Source organism: Lytechinus pictus, chromosome 1, assembly GCF_037042905.1.
Source record: "Lytechinus pictus isolate F3 Inbred chromosome 1, Lp3.0, whole genome shotgun sequence".
In the NCBI taxonomy this organism is placed as follows: domain Eukaryota; kingdom Metazoa; phylum Echinodermata; class Echinoidea; order Temnopleuroida; family Toxopneustidae; genus Lytechinus; species Lytechinus pictus.
Window position 1 is genome coordinate 3861083 of NC_087245.1, and position 25582 is coordinate 3886664.

Genomic DNA, 25582 nt, shown 5'->3' on the forward strand with positions numbered 1-25582 from the left:
GGGTAAAAAATAAAGACAAAAAATAAAAAAAATGAAAATAAAAATATTCACCCAAAGTTGCTGAAATTTCACATTTTGCATATTTCAAATCAATACATCTATGAAATGGCCATCTGTTTTCCATATTTCCTTGAAATTATTTTGATATTAGTTGGAAACTACAAAGATTATTATCTATATAGTGTGTTTTAGCACTTCATTTTGAAGCAATGACCCTTATTTTTTCTATTATTTTCATTATTTTTTTGCTTGTCACATTTTTCATAAAAATAGCATCTCCTTTACCCCCCCCCCCTACATTGTAGATCCACAGCAGACAGTTGGCACCCTGTAAAAGTCTGTCACAGTTTCCACATGTGGTAAACATATACAGTGACATTTATTATTCTGTGGGATTTGCAATTCCTTGAAAGAACTTAATTTATTTTTTTAAGTACAGATGTACATGTAATTTGTATTGTAAATTTATTTATGAAAGTTCAAAGTAAAGAAGGAATGTAGACAGGGATCACAGGACTGTAAATACATTAAAAGACTTGTCAAAAACAAAATAATAAAATTGATAATATAACAATAATATTAGTTGACCAAAAAAAGTTTAATGTCCACATCTTTTTCTGTTAAATTTTTTTTGTATTCCGCATCAAACAATGTGTGAATCACTTAAATTCACAGTATATTTTGTATTAAGACAATACTATGAAGCAATTGATCTGTACAACTTTCAACAATACTTGACCTTTAATCTGTCACCGGAGGTCAGAAGATGTGGTGAATTCCTGCTCGTCCTCAGTTTTTGTGTCAACTATAGAAAAGTCTGGTCGGAAATCTAATAACAGGAAAAGCGGTGACTCAGATTTCCTGTAACTTTGAATGTTTGGGGGAATGATTTTGCCAGTGTTATTCCTATTGTGGTGTGATAGGGATTGTACATTGCATGTTTTTGATTTGCACTTGTATGCACTTCAGTAGAAACACTGTGTACTTCTTTGATATATTGAATACTGCACCCAAACATTTTAACAGAGGAAGCTCTTCTTAAGTTTGGAAGAGGGTGTTATGTTTCCACAGCATTTCGAAGGATGTGGATTGTGGACTACTACAAGCAGCTTCATGTAGGCCTACATGTACATTTATGCTTGTAGAGTACATTGAGTTTGTCTGGTGCTTACCGTACGTGTTGTGTGGAGGTGACATTCTTCTATAGAGCAGGACATTGAATTCAGCTGTTGATATGATTGCAAAACTTTTCTTTGACATATTCCCGATAAAATGAATTGCATTGCATCATAGACAATCTGTGTTTTTTTTTCTCTGCAAATGTGCTTTAATATTATATTCTTCAATACCACTTTATACGAGGATCTACATTGAATTGGAGACTTGATTTGAAGAGAAAGTAGTAACTTTGAGCAAGAAATATGTTCACTACGCCAGCTATACGATCTCAATCAAAACGTAGAACCACCATGACGACGACCATGATGTCAGTTGAAGACCGTCTTAAGTACCACATAGAAAAGACTTACAATGAATCTCTTCTCTTTCCTCCTCCTACTTATCCACCTGATCTAGACCAATGCCGCCAAGTTCCGCAGAGAGGACCATGTAACATGCAGGAGAAGCGTTTCTTCTATAATCTCACAAGTTCTAGCTGTCAGGAATTCATCTATGGAGGCTGTGATGGCAATGACAACCGTTTTATGGATTCAGAATCCTGCATGGATGCATGTAAAGGTAACTTTTATTCTTATCAAGTTTAACTGTTTGATCTCCCTTGAGTTCCTTTTTAATGAAGGCATACAATGTACATGGGAAAGTTAAGTTGCATTCATTAAATTTCTTGTTAATTTTACGTGTCTACACTTGGCAAATTGTGACTACCACATACATGTATATATATTTTTTTATTATGATCCTACTCCTACCATATTTCTTGATTATGTCTGTTATTTTTCAGCGTTCATAACTAAAATTCAATTGATTGCATTTTTAGTTTGGTAGCAGAGGATCCATGATTTGTGGTTTAGCCAGGTATTTAATTTGATAGCTCTAAGGAGTCAGAGTCAAATGCCAAAAGTCATAGGTCCCAGTCATAGGTGTATATTGAAGAAAGTTAAAATTCTTCACAAATTGCATCATGTCATTATCTTTTTTTTTCTTTGGATATAATAAAGAGCTATTAAATTGGCAATGAATATTTTAAAATCTGTTTTCAATGGCCAACTTCTAAGCATATTTTTTTCAATTCATTGTTACATGAAGAGTAGAAAATAATTTTTAAAGGCCTAGTCTACTGAAAACATGAAAACAAAGTTGATGTGAATAATTCAGGTAAAATCAGATAATGCTATTATTGATGATAATTTTTTAATATAATTTTTACATGACTGAATGGTTCAATCAGATTTTCACCCATAAGACCATAAGACTATTATAACGTACTTTACATGTCGTCCATGAGTTTAACAAAGTTTCTACAGTTCAGGTATACATGTATGTGTACATGTAATTCCATCAATGACAAATGTACATGTAGGTTCAAGTTTTGCCTATGAGCTTCTCCATACAGGTATAAACACAGGAAAACAATGTAAGGCTTAACCACAAATCTATTGTCTGTTTCATGGGGATATATATGTTTCTACATGTACATGTGCAATGTAACTTGAAACTGTGACAATTGCAACATTTCCACTGTCTATGGAAATAAATACAGTAGTTTGTTCTTTCTTTCCTTAATACAGACGACAAAATGTAGGCCTACGTGTATTGCATGTGTACATGTAGGCCTTGTACTTTGCCTGTCTCTCTCACATCCTTCCTATATATCCCATCTGATGCGCGATAGGGGGGGGGTGTACATGTAGTTTGTTAGGACAGTCGTTTGTTTAATAATAATAGTGTCTACATGTTTCTTTATTAAAAGGGGAAGTTCATGCTTGTGTGAAGCTGTAGAAGTTTAAAAATGTTGAGTATTAGGTAACATCAAAATGGATTATAGAGTAGGGGTCCTACATTGTACATGTAGTTCTGCCTGTGACTTGATTGAAATAAGATAAGCCCATATTAAAAATGGTGCATTTATACTAAATTTCAGATTTGCTTTGATACTGCTTTGGAATGGCCAGCCTGCATTGCATTTTAATACACATTGGGCAATAAAACACCACATCAATGCAGCATCAAAGTAATTACAAGTAGTGGTATTTGTAGACTTATCCCATCATGAAGGATTGAGACAATACACCCACTTTGTCTTGATCTGTGTGACCTTTATTATGACAAGGTCATAGTGATGGAGGAGCTTACTTATCTTGTCTAGACATGGTTCCTTTGGGCTTCATTTAATCTACACTTTTCTATCCTACTTAGATACATACATGTACATGTGGCTTTCAAGACTTTTTTCAAACCACCAATGTTCAAGAGTTTTGGTGTTTTTTTTCTTTAAAAATTACTATCTGTCTTAACACAAACATGCAATCCTGGAAACGGTGTGTTCTAAAATGGGTTTCTGAAGACCAGCATAATTTACATGTAAACCTTGATGGAACTCAATCATGATTTTGTTTCAGCTTCCACAATCCCAACTCTCACGCTTACAAAAATTACAGAATTCTGCAGCCCGTATTCAGTTCCAGTTCTGTCCTCACTGCATTGGTTACCCATCGAGTACCGTATTGTATTTAAAGGTCAAGTCCACCCCAGAAAAAAGTTTATTTGAATAAATAGATAAAAATCAAATACGAATAACGCTGAAAAATTCATCAAAATCGGATGTAAAATAAGATGACATTTTAAAGTTTCGCTTATTTTTCACAAAACAGTTATATGCACAGTTCAGTGATATGCAAATGAGAGAGTCGATGATGTCACTCACTCACGATTTCTTTTGTTTTTTATTGTTTGAATTATACAATATTTCAACTTTTACGAATTTGACAAATGGGACCCTCTTGTTTGAAACACAAAATGTTAAAACAATGGAATCCCACATGTTTAGGGAGGAATGATTTTTTTTTCACATGGCAATGAGGAGAAAATTAAAGTATTTCATATTTCACATAATAAAATACAAAAGAAATAGAGAGTGAGTAATGTCATGGGTCCCCTCATTTGCATATCAACCAGGATGTGCATATAACTGTTTTGTGAAATTAAGCAAAACTTAAAAATGTCATTACTTTCTTATTTTAGATCGGATTTTGATGACACCTTTTTAGCGTTATGCTTAGTCTGATTTTTCTCTTTCTATTCAAAGCAGCTTTTGTTGGGGTGGACTTATCCTTTAAGTTATTATTGTTAGTTTTTCACTGTATCCATGGATCTGCCCCAGAATGTTGATGCCATACAATCCTCCTTGACGTTTAAGATCTGATTCAAAATTGCTTGCAGTTCCTAAATCAAAGAAATATTTCATATTTCACATTATAAAATACAAAAGAAATAGAGAGTGAGTGATGTAATGGGTCCTTTTCATTTGCATATCAACCAGGATGTGCATATAACTGTTTTGTGAAATTAAGCAAAACTTAAAAATGTCAATACTTTCTTATTTTAGATCGGATTTTGATGACATTTTCAGCGTTATGCTTGTCTGATTTTTCTCTTTCTATTCAAAGCAGCTTTTGTTGGGGTGGACTTGTCCTTTAAGTTATTATTGTTAGTTTTTCACTGTATCCATGGATCTGCCCCAGAATGTTGATGCCATACAATCCTCCTCGACGTTTAAGATCTGATTCAAAATTGCTTGCAGTTCCTAAATCCAAGAAATCATGGGGGGATCGGTCATTTGCACATGCTGGACCATCCTTGTGGAATCAGTTGCCATTTTCCATTCGTAGTATTTCAAATTTCAATTTCAAAATTGCTCTTAAAACCCATTTGTTTAAAATTGCCTTCCAGTAGTTTCCTTTCATTGTCATGACTGTGCTTCTTTTATCCTTGTCCCTTCCTGCTCCATGCATTTTTTCTCTTATTTCCTTTTTGCAGCGCCTTGAGCACATAATCAATGTGGATTTGGCGCTTTAGAAATACTCTATATTATTATTCTTCTTTGAGATACATTCAGGGCTCAAAACTAACCCCTTTTTCTACTGGTCCAATCTGTTCATGTCAGACCAGTAGATTCCTGGTTTTCCATTTTTTACTGTCCCAAACTTAAAATTTATTGGTCCCCCAAAATAAAGAAAAACATAAAAAAGTTTATTTTGCTGTCTTTTGTTGCTTTTTTGCCCCCTAAAAAACCCATACAAACAAACAGTACACACACACACCCAATGCATGAGAGCCATTTTCAAAGATGCAAGTGCCATATTTATAATTTGCAAAAGAAGAGAAAATATCAGTTTTATCAGTTTGATATATTTTTTACTGTTATGTCGGACCAGTAAATCTGGCTATTTCTGAAAAGTTACTGGACTGACACCAATTTTTAATGGTCTGCGACTGGTGCCAGTGTAGTGCACTGCATAGGCCTATGGTTGGAGCATGCATTGCATTCAAAGTTTCCTTGGGCAACCTGTACAGTGTTTTGGCTTCTAAGGGAGAATCAGATATGATGAAAAAAAAAATTGCCTGAATGCTGATTTGCGATTCATGTTTGTGGTAACAGCTTCATGAAAAAAATGAAATAAAATGAATGTACATTGAGTTCATTGAATGTACTATCTGTGCTAATTTAAACAATTGCTAGTATTATAACTGCATCAACATATATTTACATGGTAAAAAGCCATGTCCAACGATTGCCTTTGTGTGTGAGCCTATTCTAATATGTACTTTTAATAGGTACACCACACTGAATGGATTCACTGACCCAGATTGGTAGTTGATGTGCTCAGCAAGCACAATATCTTGTTGCTATGGGGACATTCTCAGCATAAGGCGGTGGGGTCAAAGGTTTCATGCACAATTTGAAGCCAAGGTAGACTTTTGTCTTGCCTTTGAATTCATACTGATTTCTTACCCAACAGATGGACCTTCCTGGATCAGTGACATTCACAATTTGTTCTGAACTGGTTAAATAGGCAAAATGATTGTAAAAACCATGTGGAAAGTGTGGTTTAGTGAACTGCTTTAGAATATCACATTCTGAAATGTCAATTCCAAGATTGATTGGGGTAGGGGGCTTGAAAGTCCTTATTGTGTAATTAGAAAGTATCCATCAACAGGACTGCATGAATGCAGGTTACATATCATTTCACTTCTAAGGACAACATGTACTGAGTGGTATATGGAGGAAGTCCTTGATCACCTTCATATGTACGTATAACAAGAATAGTACATATGTATTATATCATTTTAAAAATAATTTCTTATACACATAAAGAATTTTTGAATCAATAGCTCGAATGTATTTTGTTCGTCTGGAGAAACATATTATTCACAGTTTTTTTTTCTGTCAGGCTTTAAGGTTACTCCTTATTTTTCACATGTACGTGGAGACAGTGTTTAAGTAATTGTTCCAGAAACTTGTCCCCAAACTCTTGAATTTGTGATTTCGTTTTATTTTTTTATTATTTTGTAATGACTCTAATTAGCTCTTTTTTAAGTACTAGTACTAAATTATTTTTCAGCGTGTCCATAATCCTTTTGAATAAGCTCTTGATCCAGTAACGTAAAGTCATCATTTTTTTGTTTTGCCTCTTTATTTTCCAGATTACAGGGTAGGTGGACCTGAGTCAGGTATAAGCATTGCTGGTGTAGCAGCACTGGTGGCAGGACCTATATGTCTGATCTGCATATCAGTGACAATCTACCTACTCCTTAGACAGAGCCCAGGATGTAGAGATGATGGTCGTGGTCAGATGCTTGATAATGGATCAAAGGATAATCTGATCAAATCTCCACAGCTCAGTGATCTGGTAGTGGATCCAACCACATCTGGATCAGGATCAGGTAAAATAATAAAAAATATTCTGGAAAGAAAATAAACCATGGAAGATATAGGAATAACATACAGCAGATTTTATTGTATCCCCGAACAGAGTTCAGAGGATACGATAGTCCAGGATAGAAGAGGTATAACCTTATTTTTTCAGATATACAATATTTTTCCATGGTTTCTTGTCAATTTGAGGGTGCTGATTACGAATCTGAATGATGCCACTCGTGTAACCTTGAGCATTTTCCGCAAATTGGCAAAATCCAATATGGCTGCCAAAATATGCAAATTACCCATGAAAATCATAAAATTGCCAGCAGATTGGCTATAAAATGTATGTAATTGTGTTGCACGAGTGAAATACTCTCTGCAATAATGTTAAAAAAATATATTTATTTTCTTGATATTCAAAATGGCCGCCATATACCCTATTATGTAAAATATGAATAGGGAAAACTAATTTTCACAAAAATGATCCCTAAACTGCAAGTAATTGTGATCTATGGGCGAAGTAATGTATGAAAATCATCAATGCTAACAAGATATATCATTAATTATGTCATATATGGGAAAATTGTTGTATTTTATATTGAAAATAGCCGCCACTGGCTCAAATAGTATTATATACTATAGCAAAGGGGGCCAAAAAAAATCACAAGAGTGAGCACTAAAATGCATATTATTAAGATAAACGAGTGGAATACTGACTAAAAATATAATTGTTCACAAAATATATTATTTGATATGCCATTTTCATGGGATAAATGTTGTATTTTGATATTCAAAATGGCCGACAAATGCCCTAAAAGTAATATACAATGAGGAAGAGGACCAAAGAAATCACAAGAGTGAGCACTGAAATGCATTTATTTGTGATAAATAAATGGGATACTGTCTAAAAAAACATCATTTTCAACGAAATATATCATTCAGGTTTAAAGTTTGTGTTTAATACTGTATTTTGACTTTCAAAATGGCCGCCATAGACATTGATTTTATTATGTACAATGCGATCTGGGAAATCAATTTTCACAGGAGTGAGCACCATAAATGCACATAATTCTGATCTATGAGTAAAATATTGTCTGAAAGCATAATTTCTAACAAGATATATCAGTTCTCCTGCTAGGTAGGTGATAAATACTGTATTTTGAAAGTCGAAATGGCCGCTACAGGCCCTAACATTATTATGTACAATGTGAATGGGGACAAATGATCTTAACAGATTTTCGCTTTGCTTGACTAAATGGTGGTGTATGAGTAAAATATTGTCTGACAACATGATTACTAACGAAATGTATCATATTATATAAAATATAGGTGATTAATGTTATATTCAAAATTCAAAATGGCCGCCATATGCCCTTTTGAGAAAATTATCTGTCCTCATTCAAATTGTACATAATACAGTTAGGGCCTATGGCGGTCATTTTCAATTTCAGAATGCAGCATTTATCACCTTAATTACACCAGATAATTATGATATATCTCGTAAGAAACCATGGTTTTAGACAATATTTCACTCTTACATCACAGTTACATGCATATTTTATTATTCCCACTGAATATAAGTTTTCCTAAACGCATGTAACATAATTTACTTAGGGCTTGTAGCGGCTATTTTCAATGTCAAAATACAGTATTTATCACTTACATTGTAGAAGAAATGCTATATTTCATAAAATTCATGCTTTCAAATAATATTTTAATCATACAAAAGGATTATATGGATTTCATAGTCAAGCAAATCCAAATTCTTACAAAATTACATGTCCCCATTCACATTGTAGATAATATTGTTAGGGCCTATATAGGGGCCATTTTGAATTTAACAATACAGCATTTATCTCATGCATGACAAAAGAAATGATATGTTAAGCTAGAAAACATGTTTTCATACAATATTTAACTCGTATATCACAATTACATGCATTTCACGTTCTTATTCTTGTGAAAATTAGTTTCTCCATTCGCATTGTACATAATGTCAGGGCGTTTGGTGGCTTTTGAATACTAAAATGCTTCATTTATTACATACATGACATAACAAATGATACATTTCGTTAGCAATCATGTTTTCATCCATTCGTTCACAATTACTTGCATTTAGTGCTCACTTTTGTGAAAATTATTTTTCCACATTCATATTGTACATAATGTTGAATACAGCGGTCTATGGCGGCCATTTTACATATCAAGAAAATCAATATTTTTCAAAAATCGTTTTTTCAGAGTATTTCAATCCTGCAACACGATAGCATACATTTTATAGCCAATCTGCAGGCAGTTTTATGATTTTCATGGGTAATTTGCATATTTTGGTCACCTTATTGGATTTTGCCAATTTGTGGAAAATGCTCAAGGTTACACGAGTGGCATCATTCAGATTCGTAATCAGCACCCTCGAATTGACAAGAAACCATCAAAAAATATTGTATATATGTAAAAACAAGGTTTAGTCAATTTTCTATGGGGCCTATCCTGGACTACTATGGATTCGGCCTCGTCGCGCCTCCGCGTCCGCCGCAGAGATTTCCTTGTGAGCGCTCTATCAGCTGCATTTCTTCTCCGATCATCTTCAAATTCGGCATGAAGGTTGAGTATGGTATAGCGAAGAAGCCTATCGATTTGGGTGTGGGCGGAGACATCGTTGCCATGGTAACAAGAGTTTTTGTGGAAATAGCAGAGATGTCCTTGTGAGCGCTCTACCAGCTGCATTTCTTCTCCGATCATCTTCAAATGTGGCATGAAGGTTGAGTATGGTATAGCGATTTTGGTGTGGGCGGAGACATCGTTGCCATGGTAACAAGTTTTTGTGGAAATAGCAGAGATGTCCTTGTGAGCGCTCTACCAGCTGCATTTCTTCTCCGATCATCTTGAAATGTGGCATGAAGGTCCATTATGGTAAAGCAAAGAAGCCTATCGATTTTGGTGTGGGCGCAGACATCGTTGCCATGGTAACAAGAGTATTTGTGGACATAGCAGAGATGTCCTTGTGAGCGCTCTACCAGCTGCATTTCTTCTCCGATCATCTTCAAATGTGGCATGAAGGTTGAGTATGGTATAGCGAAGAAGCCTATCGATTTTGGTGTGGGCGGAGACATCGTTGCCATAGTAACAAGAGTTTTTGTGGAAATAGCAGAGATGTCCTTGTGAGCGCTCTACTGGCTGCATTTCTTCTCCAATTATCTTCTGATTTGTCATGAAGGTCCATTATGGTAAAGCAAAGCCGCCTATTGATTTTGGAGTGGGTGGAGACATGGTTGCCATGGTAACCATATTTTTGTGGAAAATTTGGTAAAACCTGTAACTTCTGTTTTTTTTCCAGTTTGTCTTAACAGTTGGCACACAGAAGCAATATTAGAAGGTGAAGCGAAGATGCCTATCATTTTTGTCGGGGGGTCTTAGGGTTAGGTTTATAAAATATATCCAGATTACTCTATAATTGTATTCCCCAACACGTGATATTGGACAATATTTTAGGTTCTGCAGAGTCATGCTGCTACGTCATATTTTTGTCATCAAATTTGGTACCCACATGCAAAATGTGGGCAGGGTCATTGTCGCCATGACAATTGTATTTATTTGTCAAATATCTTTGTAAGCTCTATATACCGCAATGACGACCGCGCGACCCGCCGAGCATCTCTAGTTTCATTTAATTTTTTTGTGGGGTCTGGGGCATGTATGGATAGAAAAAAATTGTTATTTTATTGTCTCAGTCAAGTAGGTTTATATTACAAAGGTCCATTTAATTCGGGGTCTTCCAAGAATATTAAAATCAAGAAATTGAAGTAACTAAATTCTATTGATGAAATGAATGTACATGTAGAAAGGGTTCAGATACATAAGTCAAGGAATGAGTCATACACAGACAAATCTGCTATTTCATGCATGCAATCTGCTATTTTTGTTCCAGAGTATTTCAGGATTTTGTGAGCTTTGAAAGGAAGATGTATAGTGAAACAATTAAAGTTGGCTCGAGCCTCGAGATATGTGTAAATCATTGAAAACTGCACATCAGTATCAGAATTGTCTTGTCAGTCCCCTCTGAAAGCAAAGTTCTGGATAACATGAGTTAGTTTAATCAGCCTGTCTGCTCTTTTTCAATACATTACTAAAGATGGATGACAGGCAGCAGGTGGTTGATACCTAAGCCTTTCTTTATACCTAAGCCTTTCTTTATACCCTAAATCTTGTTTTCAACTCATTGTCAATATCTTTACTGATAACTTTGTTTTGAGGAAAAGACTCAAAGAATTTAAAGAGAATTTTTATTGGGGTGACCATATAAACTTTTGATTATTGCATCCAAGATTAAATATAGTTGACACAGGCAATATGATGAAACTCATTTTGTAGTTGCAATCTGTATACCTATGGGTTGCATATCCTCTGGTAAAACTATACCATGGCTTTATGGACATAGTAGTGTTTCTGTTTAATTTCTTTGAGTACATGTAGGCCAAAAATATGGTAGTGTGCTTTCCATTTCTAGAGTTTATTTCTGTTACCTACATGTATGCCCTCTAACTATTTGAAGTAGGATACAGTTGTAGGTAACCTAAAGAACTCTGAAAGCAGACATGTCACTATGCCTGTCTATATTAGCTAAAGAAATACCATTTCTGATTCAGCACATCTAATTGAGAACAATCTGTAACAAAGATTGTTGACTCATTTAATTTCCACGTCAAGGTCAAAGAAGGTCACATCCTATTTTATATGTTCTTCTTTCTGGTTTTATGCAATAGGTTTACCACTTTTAGTCCAGCGTACCATCGCTCGTCAGATTGTCATTCAGGACTGCATTGGAAAAGGGCGGTATGGTGAAGTGTACAAGGGTAAATGGCGAGGCGAGTCTGTTGCTGTGAAGATATTTAGCTCTCGTGAGGAGCGTTCTTGGTTCCGTGAAGCTGAGATCTACCAGACTGTGATGCTTCGACATGAGAACATCCTTGGTTTTATTGCTGCAGATAATAAAGGTAATCAATGCTTTGGATATAGGATACGATAGGGATATATCTGTATGCATTTCAGTACATAGTATTTGAATGTGCTTTTTGTGCTAATTGACACTGTGTAAGTTTACGGTATATTGTTACTAACCTCACGAGGAGTGTGAACCTTACAAAAAAAATGTTATTAAAATAATAAAAGGGAACAAGACTGAAATTCAATCTAGATTCAGACCTGGTATTTTTGTTTGTCCTTTAGTCAGGGTTCCCACAGTCATGGAAAATCCTGGAAAAATTTGTGGTCTTGGAAAGTCAGGGAATAGTATTAAAGGGAATTTGGAAAATTTGTGAAAAGTCATGGAAAAGTCATGAAATTGCATTTACCTCTTAGCTATGGCAGCTTTCCAGTTTGTCATGTCTCGCAACTCTTATACTCTGTGATCATACTTTGCTACTATAATTGGTGTTCATAATTTCCATTTTTGCCAGTTTTGTGACATCCAAAATTCTACATAACTCCTGGGACGTCATGGAAAAGTCATGGAATTCTGTTTTCAAATTTCTGTGGGAACCCTGCTACAATAAATTTGTTTTGCCCTTTTCCTCCCTTTTACAACTCCTTTTTTTTTAGCTGGTGTCTAAGGCCCTACAGTCCCACCCTATGGAAAAAAAGTATGAGGTGTAGGGTAGTGATTGCTAGAGCAAGATTTGGGTTTATGATTTCCACACTCTAGGGGTTGGAGTTCAGACTTTGATTTGTCTAAAACTTAAAAAAACAGCCACAAACCCTTAATTATTTTTGTCACCTAAATTTTGTTTTGGCCGGTGTAATTAGGATGGAAATTGTATTGTTATGAGATTTTTATTACTATTCATTATGTTTAACACCATTTAAAAAACAGCTAAAAGCCTAATGTTAATCTGACTAGGGTATTCCATTTTAAGAAAATGATTATGACAGGGAATGCAGACTCATTAATATCCTGCAGTAATTGGCACATATTTATATACCCACCTGAACTACTAGGAATACAATCCTCCATCATGTGGTGAAAACTGTATGTATTCAACAGGGTCAATGACGGTTTCCTTATAGCCCATGATACTCATTGTAAGTATCATTGTTTGGAACAGAAAATTTCATGAAATGCATTTTTTGTACATAGTTTTCCCCATTTTGCCTGTAAACAAATGAGATTATTGCCTTTTCACTTTAAACCTCATCTTCATGGCTGTGTCATTCTTGTCCCAATTCATTTGGATGCCATGCTATAGGTCATCTATTTTCTTCTCCACAAGCCTACCATTGCTTTCTTTGCAGTAGGGTATTAAAAAGGAATAAATTTGTTACAAGTAATTGAGTCTATAAAGTACACAAAAATATAATGCACTTGATTTATACTCTTCTTGTATTTTACAATATGAATGTGGAATATTCTCTATTTTATTAGACAATGGAACATGGACGCAGCTTATCCTTGTCAGTGACTACCATGAGAATGGATCCCTCTTTGACTACCTGAATGCCCATTCAATTGATGTACCTGGAATGTTGAGAATGGCACTCTCTATTTCTACTGGACTAGCTCATCTACACATGGAGATCATGGGCATGCAAGGTATGGTGTCTTGGAATGAAAAAACAATTATATGATACATATCTTTCTTTAGAACCACTACATAGTTTAGGCCCTTCCAGCTTCTGCAGATTGTCTATGGGCACCTGATTGCTATATACTTGTCCCATTGCATGATGCTGCTGAAGAGAGACCTACATGTATGCAAGATTTTTTGTACAAGGAATTTGTCCTTGAAATTTCTTGCAACAGTAGATCTCTCAGGATTTGCTCAGTTATCAGGATATCATTTTTTTTTTACTATATATGACGTAGGTAAAATGTAGGATGCAAAACCCAAGTATATCGAGGTGAAAGTGATGAAGAATGTCTTCATGTAATACCATCTTGATATGTGAGATATATTGAATCAATTTTTGGATCTGTCCTGATGTTGTGAAAATATGAATGTTTCAATTTTGATTATTTCATATATCATTACATATTTTAGCTTTTGAAACCTTGTATGAAATATTAGTTTTAATGGACATGGGTAGTCCAACCTGTAGAGTACTGGCAATCATGCATCTGATTAAACATGTATGGGAAAAGGGCAATTAGTAATAAAAAAAAATGTTGATATACAAATGGCAAACATGTAACAAATTAAAATTCATTGAACAATGTAGTCATACCACAAGTCATCAGTTAATACAGATGAATTCATCAGCCAGACTAAAATAATTTTCTTGTTTGTATCTCCAGGTAAACCAGCCATTGCCCACCGAGACATCAAGTCCAAGAACATCCTGGTTAAACGCAATGGTCAGTGTGCTATTGCTGATTTGGGACTTGCGGTCAGACATGACTCTGTCACAGATACAGTAGACATCTTCCCCAACAATCGCATAGGTAAATTGAAGCTCGTGAACATTTTTGAAAATAGATGATAGAAAGATGATAAAAGTGTTAGTTGATGAGCTAGCAAGGCTCTTGGCAAGTATTACTGGAATACCTTTGGTCATAATTAGAGTTAAATTGCCACTTGGTCCTCACCCACTTTTTCTACTTTGCAATTGGTCTCATTCCATAAGGTCTAATCCTTCTTTGTCTACAACTGGTTCATCTAACCGTTTGGTCTTATTACCGTTAAGCACATTTAACATTTCGTCCAATTTTGTTCACGCTTTATTCACTTTGTTAAATATCAATGTGGTCATTTAGTCTAGATATTATTAGATGAGCTGTGTATGAACCAAATTTTATTTTGACAATGCAAAATAATAAGCAGACAAAGTGGAAATTAATTCATCCAAGAATCATCTGAGAATGAGACCACCTGCCAGTAGACCAAGTGGGTTTAGCCATGATGATGTTAGATGATCAGAGAATTAGACCATTTGCTAGTAGACTAAGCGGGTTTAGCCATGATGATGTTAGATGATCAAAGAATTAGACCATTTGCTAGTAGACTAAGCAGGTTTAGCCATGATGATGTTAGATGATCAGAGAATTATACCATTTGCTAGTAGACTAAGCGGGTTTAGCCATGATGGTGATAGACAGTTTTGGAATTAAGACCATCTGCTAATAGACCAAGTGGGTTTATCAATGATGGTGTTAGACAGTATGAGAATTATACCATTTGCTAGTAGACCAAGTGAGTTTATCTATGATGGTGTTATGACAATTTGAGAAATAGACAATCTGCTAGTAGACCTAGTGGTTTTAGCCATGATGGTATTAGATGATTTGAGAATAATTTGTTAACAATTTTCGGAATTACTCCTATTTGTTCAAAATATATGCTCGATCTGTAATGAAAATCATAAGTCAGAATAGCCTGGTGGTTAAGTCGCTGTCCGGAATGCAGGAGATGGCAGATCTAATCGCACTGGTTCCAATTTTTTCTTATTGACTTATGATTTTCATTACAGATCGAGCATAGCGATCTTAAACAAATAGGAGTAATGCCGAAAATTTGTTAACAAATGATAATTTTCTCCTATTAAAGCATCTTTATTTAGTATGATTTGAGAATTAGACCATCTACTAGTAGACTAAGTGAATACAATCCAATTAGAGACATGACCATAAAGTATCCCACAGACATCTGCATTATACGAATGGTATAATGCAGATGTATAATGGTGGTATAATGGTGTTGTGCTTATCCATCACCAGCATGATTTACTTTATAATTTGAGAACCTTGCAGGAAGTCATTAAATGTGTTGTGTGTTGGTGAGAAAGTGATGAGTGCTACGATGATGATGACGACAATGATGACGATGATGGTGACGAGGATGATGATGATAATGAAGAAGATGATGGTGATGATGATGATAATCATGATGATGTTGATGATGATCATGATAATGATGAAGATGATGTTGATGATGATGATGGTGGTGGTGATGGTGATTTTGACATTGATATCTTTCTGTATCTTGATGTCATTTCAGGTACAAAGCGTTACATGGCTCCAGAGGTGTTAGATGATACCATTAACATGAATCACTTTGATTCCTTCAAGCGGGCTGATGTATATTCCTTTGGATTAGTACTATGGGAGACAGGAAGAAGATGCTCAGTATTTGGTAAGTTTCCTACTTTACATTTACTAGGAAAATTAATGTGTCCTGTATACTTGAAAATGAAAATAGTGACTGTTTTTAGGGATTCAGAAATTCTCTCTTTAGGGGGGGGGGGGGGGGCATTGCTCTTACCAAGTATCTTTTGATAAGGAGTATTAATATTTTGGAGAGAGAAAAAGAGCAGTATTCACTCTTGTGTTTCTTTGTAATCAGTCTACAGTGATATGTGAGTATGCATTCACATATGGATGGTTATTAGATTATTAGGGCAATCCCATAAAATGATCAACCTTTTTGTACGACCGACCCCCATTTATGTCTCGCCTGCATAGCAGAGTGAGACTAAAGGCGCCACTTTTCCGACGATGGCGGCGGGCGGCGGCATCAACATCAAATCTTAACCTAAAGTTAAATTTTTGAAATGACATCATAACTTAGAAAGCATATGGACCTAGTTCATGAAACTTACAAATAAGGGTAATCAATTATCACTGAACATCCTGTGCGAGTTTCAGGTCACATGACCAAGGTCAAAGGTTATTTAGGGTCAATGAAATTTGGCGATGTTGGGGTTATTTGTTGAATTACTAACGTTTCTTTGGAAGTTTATGGAGCTAGTTCATAAAACTAGACATTAGAGTAATCTAGTATCACTGAACATCCTGTGCGAGTTTCAGGTCACATGACCAAGGTCAAAGGTCATTTAGGGTCAATGAACTTTGGTCATGTTATGGGTATTTGTTGAATTGGCATCATAACTTAGAAAGTTTATGAATGTAGTTCATGAAACATTGACATAAGGGTAATTAAGTATAAATGATTGTTTTGCACACATCTTAGATCACATGATCATGGTCAAAGGTCATTTTGTGTTTATGGACATTTATTATTTATTTATTATCATATAAATGTTTTCTTTTGTGAATAATTATTCAATAGCTGTATTCAAAGTCAGCACTACTGCTATATCGAATCGCATAATGCAGGCGAGACTGCCAGAGGCGTTCCACTTGTTCTCAGTTCTTACTTTACTTCATTAACTGGAAAAAAAAATTGGTGGGAGGAAAAGCAAGAAGTGAAGAAGGTGGGGTTAGAGTGGAGAATTTATTTAAAGATTAGCTACTGAAATGAAATGCCATATTTGTGTTCATGTATATAGGTATCCATGAAGAGTTTTGTCTACCGTACCACCCATGGGTACCAATGGATCCTCCTATTGAAGAAATGAGGAGGATAGTGTGTGTTGAGAAGAGGAGACCACCGATTCCTAACAGATGGAACAGTCATAAGGTAAACTACTAAACAGCTATTTAATTATCGATACTGTTGAAAAATTGCCATTCTTTAAATAATCACCAGAAAATGACTACTAGTCTATTTTTTTGGTTTTATAGGTGAGAATATTTCGTTATAGTGGCTACATTAAAATAATTGTTCTCAGCATTTAAGAAAAGAATGCTGATGTTTTTTTTTTCACCCATGATATTTTATTCCATGATGCAACTAGTAAAATGACTAATATGTTCATAGTTAATCCCAAACCTTACCCTAATCCTAATACTAATCACATCTTTCTGAACCAAATACTGCGTCACAGCCCTAACCCTTACCCGATGTCTTCAGATAATTTTTAGTCTAGATTAATAATTGCAGTAGCTGGTGTTGGGTCTCTGATAATTCCCTCATGTAGGTATGCTCTCCACAGCACTGGCTTCTTATTTATATAACTCCCTTCCCAAATGTATTGGTTATTATAAAAATAGAAATATCTGATATATTGTTAGAATGCTATTAATCGAATAAAAACTTGTGCAGCCCTTTTGTATATCTTTTCTCTTAGATTCATTATTTATATTCACATTTGTTTAAATTCCTTACAGTCATGAGAACCTGGACTGTTGGCATCATTTGAACATTATGATAGCTGCATTTTATATTCGATAAGATAGTTGGTATTGACATATCCATAACAGAAAGAAATGATTTTATTTCCTTTTAATTCAAGTCTTGCTCATATGATCTCACTCTCTTCTTTCATATTAACCATTTCCTGTCTATCACTCATTACACAGTTAAGAATGCACTGAGTTCTGACATCTGTATGCCATTTTATAAGTACTTTGTTGAATATAATTTCTTTTGCTTCATTTTCAAACATCTGTGTTGATTTCTATCTCACATGTTCTCAGGCTTTTTCACTTTCTTTAAAAATAATTTGAACTGGGATCACTTTATTAATTTTCATTCTACCCTTGTTGCTTATGCAGATCATGGAATCTTATGCTAAGGTGATTAAGGAGTGTTGGTATCAGAACGGAGCTGCCCGTCTCACTGCACTCCGTATCAAGAAGACCTTGGCTGGTTTGATGGGACCTTCAGAACCAGAGGTCTTACTCCCACCGGCAAACATGCAGAATACATGTGACCCCTCGCAGAGCGGGGACGACCTCAAGGGGAGACTACCCCCCTCTGCCATCATCCCTACCTCGCATCCTCCGGTTGGTCCTAACCCATACCCAATCCTCAGCTAGTGGGGGGTTTTACCAACAGCTCTTTTGGTGAAGGATGTCTACAACTTTGTTCTTCTGTCTGTATTGTTGAAGGATGGAGAGATTCTCTAGAACACAGACAATGAAAGTTGGACTGTATGCTTTGTGATGTAAGATTTGTGAAAGTCACCATAAAGAGAACATGGGGAAGGACAATGTGATATCACTGTGTCATTAAAATGCATCTAACAGACAAGTACAGTGAATATTGTGCATTTTAGAGACCACTGTTTTGAGAGAACAGCTCCTGACTTCCCGTTACTAATCACAGAAACATTGTGTGATTAAGACAACATTACATGTTTCTTTAGTATCATACCATGTTAGGTATACAGGACTACTTGATTCAACGATCCCCTTTAAAACAGGCTCTCTTGATTATAAAATGGAATGATTATTTCTGAAGTTAGTTGGTGCTTTGGACAGCCTGACACTTCAGGTCACCTCTTACTTGGTAAACAGAAGTTTTTTGTCAGCAACAAGTGGATTAGTGAAGCTACAATGCTAATGCATCTTCTGTGGAGGGTGAATCACAGCTTCTTAGGACTGCATCTGGGAGGAGCATATCCGAGAATAACCAGCATTCAAGTCAGAAGAAATCGGTTGAATGAGAATGTTTCAAAATGACCAGAATTATTATCGAGTGTTGAGTTTGTTATCACCTTTCTAACACAAACAGAGAGTTTGATCAGATTACCGGTAATAGATTTCTTCTCCTCCTACTTGAGACATCAATTGTGTTTTTGAAATCAACCAAATTAGCTGGGATGTAGAGAGCAGACTGTTGAATACAGAACCCAAGTTTAAATGAGGACCAGAGAAAGAACAAATTTGAGTCATGTGAAAGAAATCCATTAGAGGATAACGATAACAGATAGTTTGAACTTGACATTTACAGTACACATGCACAATGGGATAAGTACAACAAATCCTTGACATTAAAAGTTATCAAAATAGCCTTTATTCTATTAAAGTAAGTGTTTAAGATAGATTATGATACAGGGTTAGATAAGTCTTTGAGATAGATGGTTCCTTGTTGTTAGGACAATGGTTTGTAAGATGAAGTCACCAAACTGGCTACCAGGAGATGAGGCAGCACCTTTGCCTCAATTGGTCAGAAGAAGAGCTCTTTATCATAAAACTCATCTATTCAGGAACCCAATTAGCATGATACCTCAAATTGCAGACAAATAGGTCTTTAGGATGATATCTTCTGTTACCTTAGCTTTTCTTGTTTATGTAAGCAAATCAGGCAGTGCAAGGTAATTTCTCTATTATAGTGGATGGGTTAGTCCATTAGAATCAACCTTTGAATGGTACAATTAGTAAATGTAAACAATTTGAAAGCTCAAGTGTCATGTAAGAAATAGTTTAGCTTGAAGATCCTTCCAAACTTTTTCTTTGTAGTCAAAGTAGCGCCAACGGAATGGCAAGATTATCTCAGGTTTTCAAAATTTAGGAACGTAGCTCAATTATTACTCGGCGCTGTATTCATATCAACATTACTCGTCAAAGCATAGTGCAATTAGGAATATCAACCTAGAAATTCAACACCAATTTTGTTGAAATTGAGCATATTTGTCTAGAACTGCATCATGAAGTAAATCTGCTAGAAGAGATGGATTTCGGAAGCTAGTTTGTCATCTTATTTTTTGGTCCAGCTTGTATGTAAGCTGTGCCTTGAATTCAGAAATAATCAAAAACATTATCAGAAAAATTTGAATTTTTCTCTTGTTACAGATATAAATTGGATGGACAGAGAATGTGTTATTCAACAGAATCTCAAATTGAAAACTGTCATCTGTAACTTTTTGCAGGGTGATTACAGTCACAGTTCATCATTCTCTTGTATATGAATCTTTTAAAGAGAGACTGAGAGAGTGTGTGTGAGAGAGAAAATTGATATATTTGTGAACAGCAACAGGTATATAATGAGTTATTGGATTGTCAAAGTGATCTCAGTCCAATAGCCTTGTTTTCAAGTTGGTGTTTTCAGATATATGAAATGATAGCATGTGTTGATAATAGAGACCTTGATATCTAAGCTGAGTTTGTACAGATCTAGGAGGACAGTGAATGGATCAGCATGATCAGCTTGTATATTGGGAGATTTAAACAGTGTGTAGGAAATATAGAAACAAAACATAAATGTACTGTTTCATTCTATACATAGAGTCTGTATATAACTGCGATGTGAATGACTTGTTCACCATGAAAATATTCATTTTGCCATTCTCAATGTAACATGCTGTACATACCGCTGCTTGTAAATATAGTGTGTTGTAGCAAATCCATGCCCTATCCAGTCCATATAGTGTAATGTATCCCATGTATGAATCAATATTCAAAATGGCTATTTAGAATAACTGTATGTATATAGCAATGTTGCACATTATGTTGTTCATGGCTGAAAAAAAAATGATTTGGGGGATATTGTGACTGAAGTACACAGAATGCAGGAATGATTGTTTAAACTCGTATATGAAATAAGAGCACCCATATTTGTTTTGTGTATACATTTGCAAATACATAATTTGATATAAGTGAATGTTTGTTGTTTATGACACCTTTTCATTTTCACTTAAATGCTGACATTCTTGTAAGGAAAGAAGATGATAAATTGCTAATCAGTAGGGGTTATGCACCAAACAGTATTGCATTGTTCACTCGAGTGATAAGAACTTTAAACAGGAACACATACAAGTCGGCTATGGGTAATTTTCATTAAAACACAGAGTCAAACAGGATGGTATGCTCTGATTGGAGAATAGGGACTTGTTGCATAAAGAATTCCAACTACATAACTTTGCAATAATGGTAACTACCGTGGATACCTTGATTATTAGCTGCTGAGCCCTGTTACTATGGTAGTTGCTGTAATAGCAAGATTACAACAGTTTAAGTCCTTTTATATCTGATGGGTATGCAAGAAGACAGCTGGGTGCAAGCAGTAAGCATCCTTTTTATGTGTAGCGCATCGCTTTTTAAAATTAAAATTACTGTAGGTTTTTTAAAGAAAAATGTTTTTTCCACAAACTTGTATCAGGTACAGGTTTTTCTTGGAGAAAAGTCGAACATTCTGTTTGGAACTGAATCTTGACTGAACTTATGCAAATGTTTCGGGTTCAACAATAGTTTTTTTTTTCGTAATGTTTAATGAAAAACTCACTTGTTATGAAACAACTGTCCAGTTCTCCTAGCAACTCTGTAAATCATGTTAAAGTAGAATTACTATATATTGATGTAGTTAATAGAATTGCTCATCAAATCATGACTAAATTGTTTATTGCAATAGCGAGTATCCATTGTGATGATTTAATCATGTTTGAGATGAGTAAACTTGCTAGTACTGCAGTTTTGTGTGATTGAAAAAATTAAAGAGGAGAACAATTCATCTACCCTTGTTCCTGCTTATCTTCTATATCTGTCTTTCATCCTTATAATTTTTTTCCTGTTTCTTTGTCAATTTCTCAAACCCTCTTCTTTCTATCTATCTTATTTTCAGTGTAGTCATTCTAATCTTGCACCAAGAAACACTGATATAATGATAATAATCCGCTTTTAATATATCGGAACGACGTCTCTAAGCGCCTTACAGATAATGAATTATTATGAAACACAAATTTTAAATGTCATTTCTTTGGGGAGTATTCATACAATTTTTCATCAACAGTAATCTTCCCCCAATATCTATCTTTGTCTTTGCTAAGTGCATTGTGCATTTTGACTCCTAGAGGTCACAGTTTCAACTTTTTTTTGCTTCTACAAGGCAATATGAAATCAGTATAAACAAAGTTATAGTGCTTCTAGCAGATATCTTTTCAAAACTCATTTTTTTTAGGTGCATTTGTAATAGAATTCTCAGTAATCACAAAGACAAAAATTGTATGAACACATTGTTGAGTGACAAGCCTTTCAAAACATTGTACCTGGTCTGTAACTTGGTTTGAATGGCATCTCTATTCTATTACTCTCTCCCATCTCTTCTCTCCTCCCACCTCATATCTCTTTCTTTTTCTCCCTCTGTCTATCCTCTAGCTTTCTATCTTCTTTTTCTTTCAGTTTATTTCACAATCTATCATATTTTACAGTTATGTAATAACTTGCCCTACAATGTTAAATCTCTGTATCTTGTTCACCTTGCAAACAAAAAATTGATGCTCTATTCATACAATGGTAGTAAATATGTTCTGATTTCTGTATCATGTTCAGTTTTTGTAATTTTGTGAATTCATCATGTGTTAGGTTTATAAGATATGTGTATGTGATTCTTGTATCTGCTCACAACAGCATTTTTTTACTGCTGTTCAAAGTTCACCTGCAGAAGGGCATAAAAGTACTCCAAACATCAATTTACAACTGTTTGTTTATCACTGGATAGTGTATTTTCAAAGTCTAGGTGGTGTAATGAAGTATATGATATGTCTTGATTCATGACAAATTTCAATTTTCTTTATTTTTTTCAAATACAGCCTTGTCCCAAATTGAGCACTGCCAAGTGGCTATTAATTTCAGTCATTAAACTACAGGTACATACGTTTTGGCCCAAACTGAAGACCATTTTATGGTTACTAAAAAGTGCCAATAAAGCACTCTTTGCTCAATTGTGATGTTATATTTATCATTTATTTTTTTATATGCCCTTGTGTAGGAGAACATATTGATCCAGTATTAATCACAATGCTCTTGTGAGTGAAGACTTCTAAAACTTCATGTGAATATTATATGTGAAGTATTTATCGACTATTGAAGGTAAATGCTATCTGATTTTATTTCTGTCCTCTTCCTTGTGATAATGATGCTGCATGTGAACCTCGTTCAATGAGAAGGTGAATTTAAAGACAGAAGTGAGACAAATTTATCTCTCTATATTTTACAAAATGTTATTTTTTTATACATTTTTCTGATGTGGACTGGGCGATTCTCCTTACAAACATCAACGGCTGCATTGATTAAGTGTATTAGGTTGGTTTTTCTCTTAGAGTTCAATCAACCATTATAAACGTGTGTGTCCAAATTTAGTTTTAATCAATGATGATATATAAGCACTGTGCTGCTACATTGAATGTCTACCACTAGAAAGAACCAATGGAAACCATAAGATACTTCATGACTATTCTAAATCTCTTGTAAAATTTAGACAATGAGAGAGCTACAGCCTTTATTTGATAAAATTCTGTATATTTTGTGTTATGTTTTTGATGCTTATACTTTGAGAGATATTTTGTGATGAATGATCTCCTGTTGTTTAAATCATATTTGGATTATTGATGATTTTGAATTGATTTGTAATGATTAATGATATGTGTGTATGTAGCCTATTCCATCTGTCTCTGGTTTTCATCTCACTGGCAAAAAAGGATGTAAATATACCCCTAAAAGAAGAGAATCACTCACTTCATCACTTAACACAGTAGGGGACAACCAGTTGTTCTGGTTTGGATTGATAAGAATTATACCAAACATCATCATTAAATAATATGAAAGATTTAGTGGACCTGCTGCCTCCGTACATGTAGGTGCGTATGTTGATTAGTCTATTGATATTTTTATTCAAATAAAAGCAGAATTGAGTTTCTGTAAAAGGGGAATGCCATGTTAATTGATTATTCCCTAATATATTCTTGTGTTTTTAATAATGGTATTTTAATAGTGGTATTTACTATAAATGATCCCCAGATCTCAATGTCAAAAGTCTGTGAAATGTGAAAACCCTGAAGACCAGAAAGTATTTTATGTTAACCAGAGAGCAGCTGTATTATTGTTAATGATGAGAGGGCTAAATTGTAATGAAAATGAACTACGCAGCTGTTATACCAGAGCTATGCATTGGCAGTAGAGCTCTTAAGAAACAATAAATTGCTTGTTTTGCCTTTGTTTCGGTGAGAGAGATATTACAGAAAATTTTAGCGAAACAACAGATTTACTATTATAGATTTCTTCATGTGTAGTGTATTTTTTAATTTCAGGATATTTAATAATGAAATGCTGTATAAAGGATAAGGGAGTATTTTTAATGTTGAGAATGACCTTATTTGGTTCCCTTTTCTCTATGTGAATTACCCAAGTGGCCAATTTTTTTTCTTTCTCTTTTTTAATTGAAGTGACAAAAATGTATATTATTGTTTTTTGTATTTTTGGGTCTGTTCCTAATGCTCTGGCATAGGTTTAATTTCATCCTGAAGTTAATTTGTAATTATGTGCATGTCTGCGTGTGTGTGAGGTTGAGAGTGTGTTAAGGGATGAAATACAAAGGCTGTTATTTGAATTGCTGTCTGTATTCAATGACAAGGAAGGTCATCTTTGTTTAGCTTCTTGATGCATGATCTTTATTATCTTATGATTTTTTCATGGTTTCAGAGATGCTCTCTTTATCATATACTGTTCCACATAACTGTTCTACAATGTATGTAATATGATATTGTTTTCATCTGAAAGAGGTTGATTTAAACAATAAAAATAAAGCAGAATAATTATTACCTGGTTCTGTAAAAACAAAACAAAAACCCCCAAGATTTTACTACATGTATGTACAAGGAATTCAATGACAGCAACCCTCATTTTTGTGATAATGATGATATTCAGATCAATGGAGCACTAGTTTCAAAGTGCTTTTATACAAAGTTACTTGCAATTTGTAAGTGTATTAGAGACTCAAGAATCTCCTGGGAGTCGTGGATATCACATTTTCACCAAGAGAGGCATCACACGCACCTATGGGAACAGTCGTGAATACATTTTATGATATTGAGAGGCTATAGCTTGTGACTTATACTTTGTATATATGTCTGATAGCTGCATATCAGATATTCTTTTCGCATTTACTGTCCATTGATTTCATTGTCGTATAGGTGTTTATGTATTTCACTTAATATGTAAGCACACATGCACATGATAACTGCTGTATTTTGATCCATGCATCACCCTCTCGTTAATCGTATGTTATTAGATAGAGAGGGAGTGAATAAGGAAGAATATCTGTGCCATATTATAGGTTGTGTACATGTACTAGAAATATATATATATAATGATAC

General features: G+C 34.7%; 1 protein-coding gene across 1 annotated transcript; it reads left to right on the top strand.

Annotated features, from left to right (window-relative positions):
- LOC129255925 (TGF-beta receptor type-1-like) lies at nucleotides 1–24751 on the top strand. The gene is made up of 8 exons (XM_054894244.2): nucleotides 1–1737; nucleotides 6664–6903; nucleotides 11644–11874; nucleotides 13299–13466; nucleotides 14169–14315; nucleotides 15868–16002; nucleotides 17159–17289; nucleotides 18267–24751. The coding sequence occupies exons 1-8, from the start codon at nucleotides 1422–1424 to the stop codon at nucleotides 18528–18530; spliced, it is 1632 nt and encodes a 543-aa protein (XP_054750219.2). The 5' UTR covers nucleotides 1–1421; the 3' UTR covers nucleotides 18531–24751.
- Nucleotides 24752–25582: the final 831 nt, after the last annotated feature.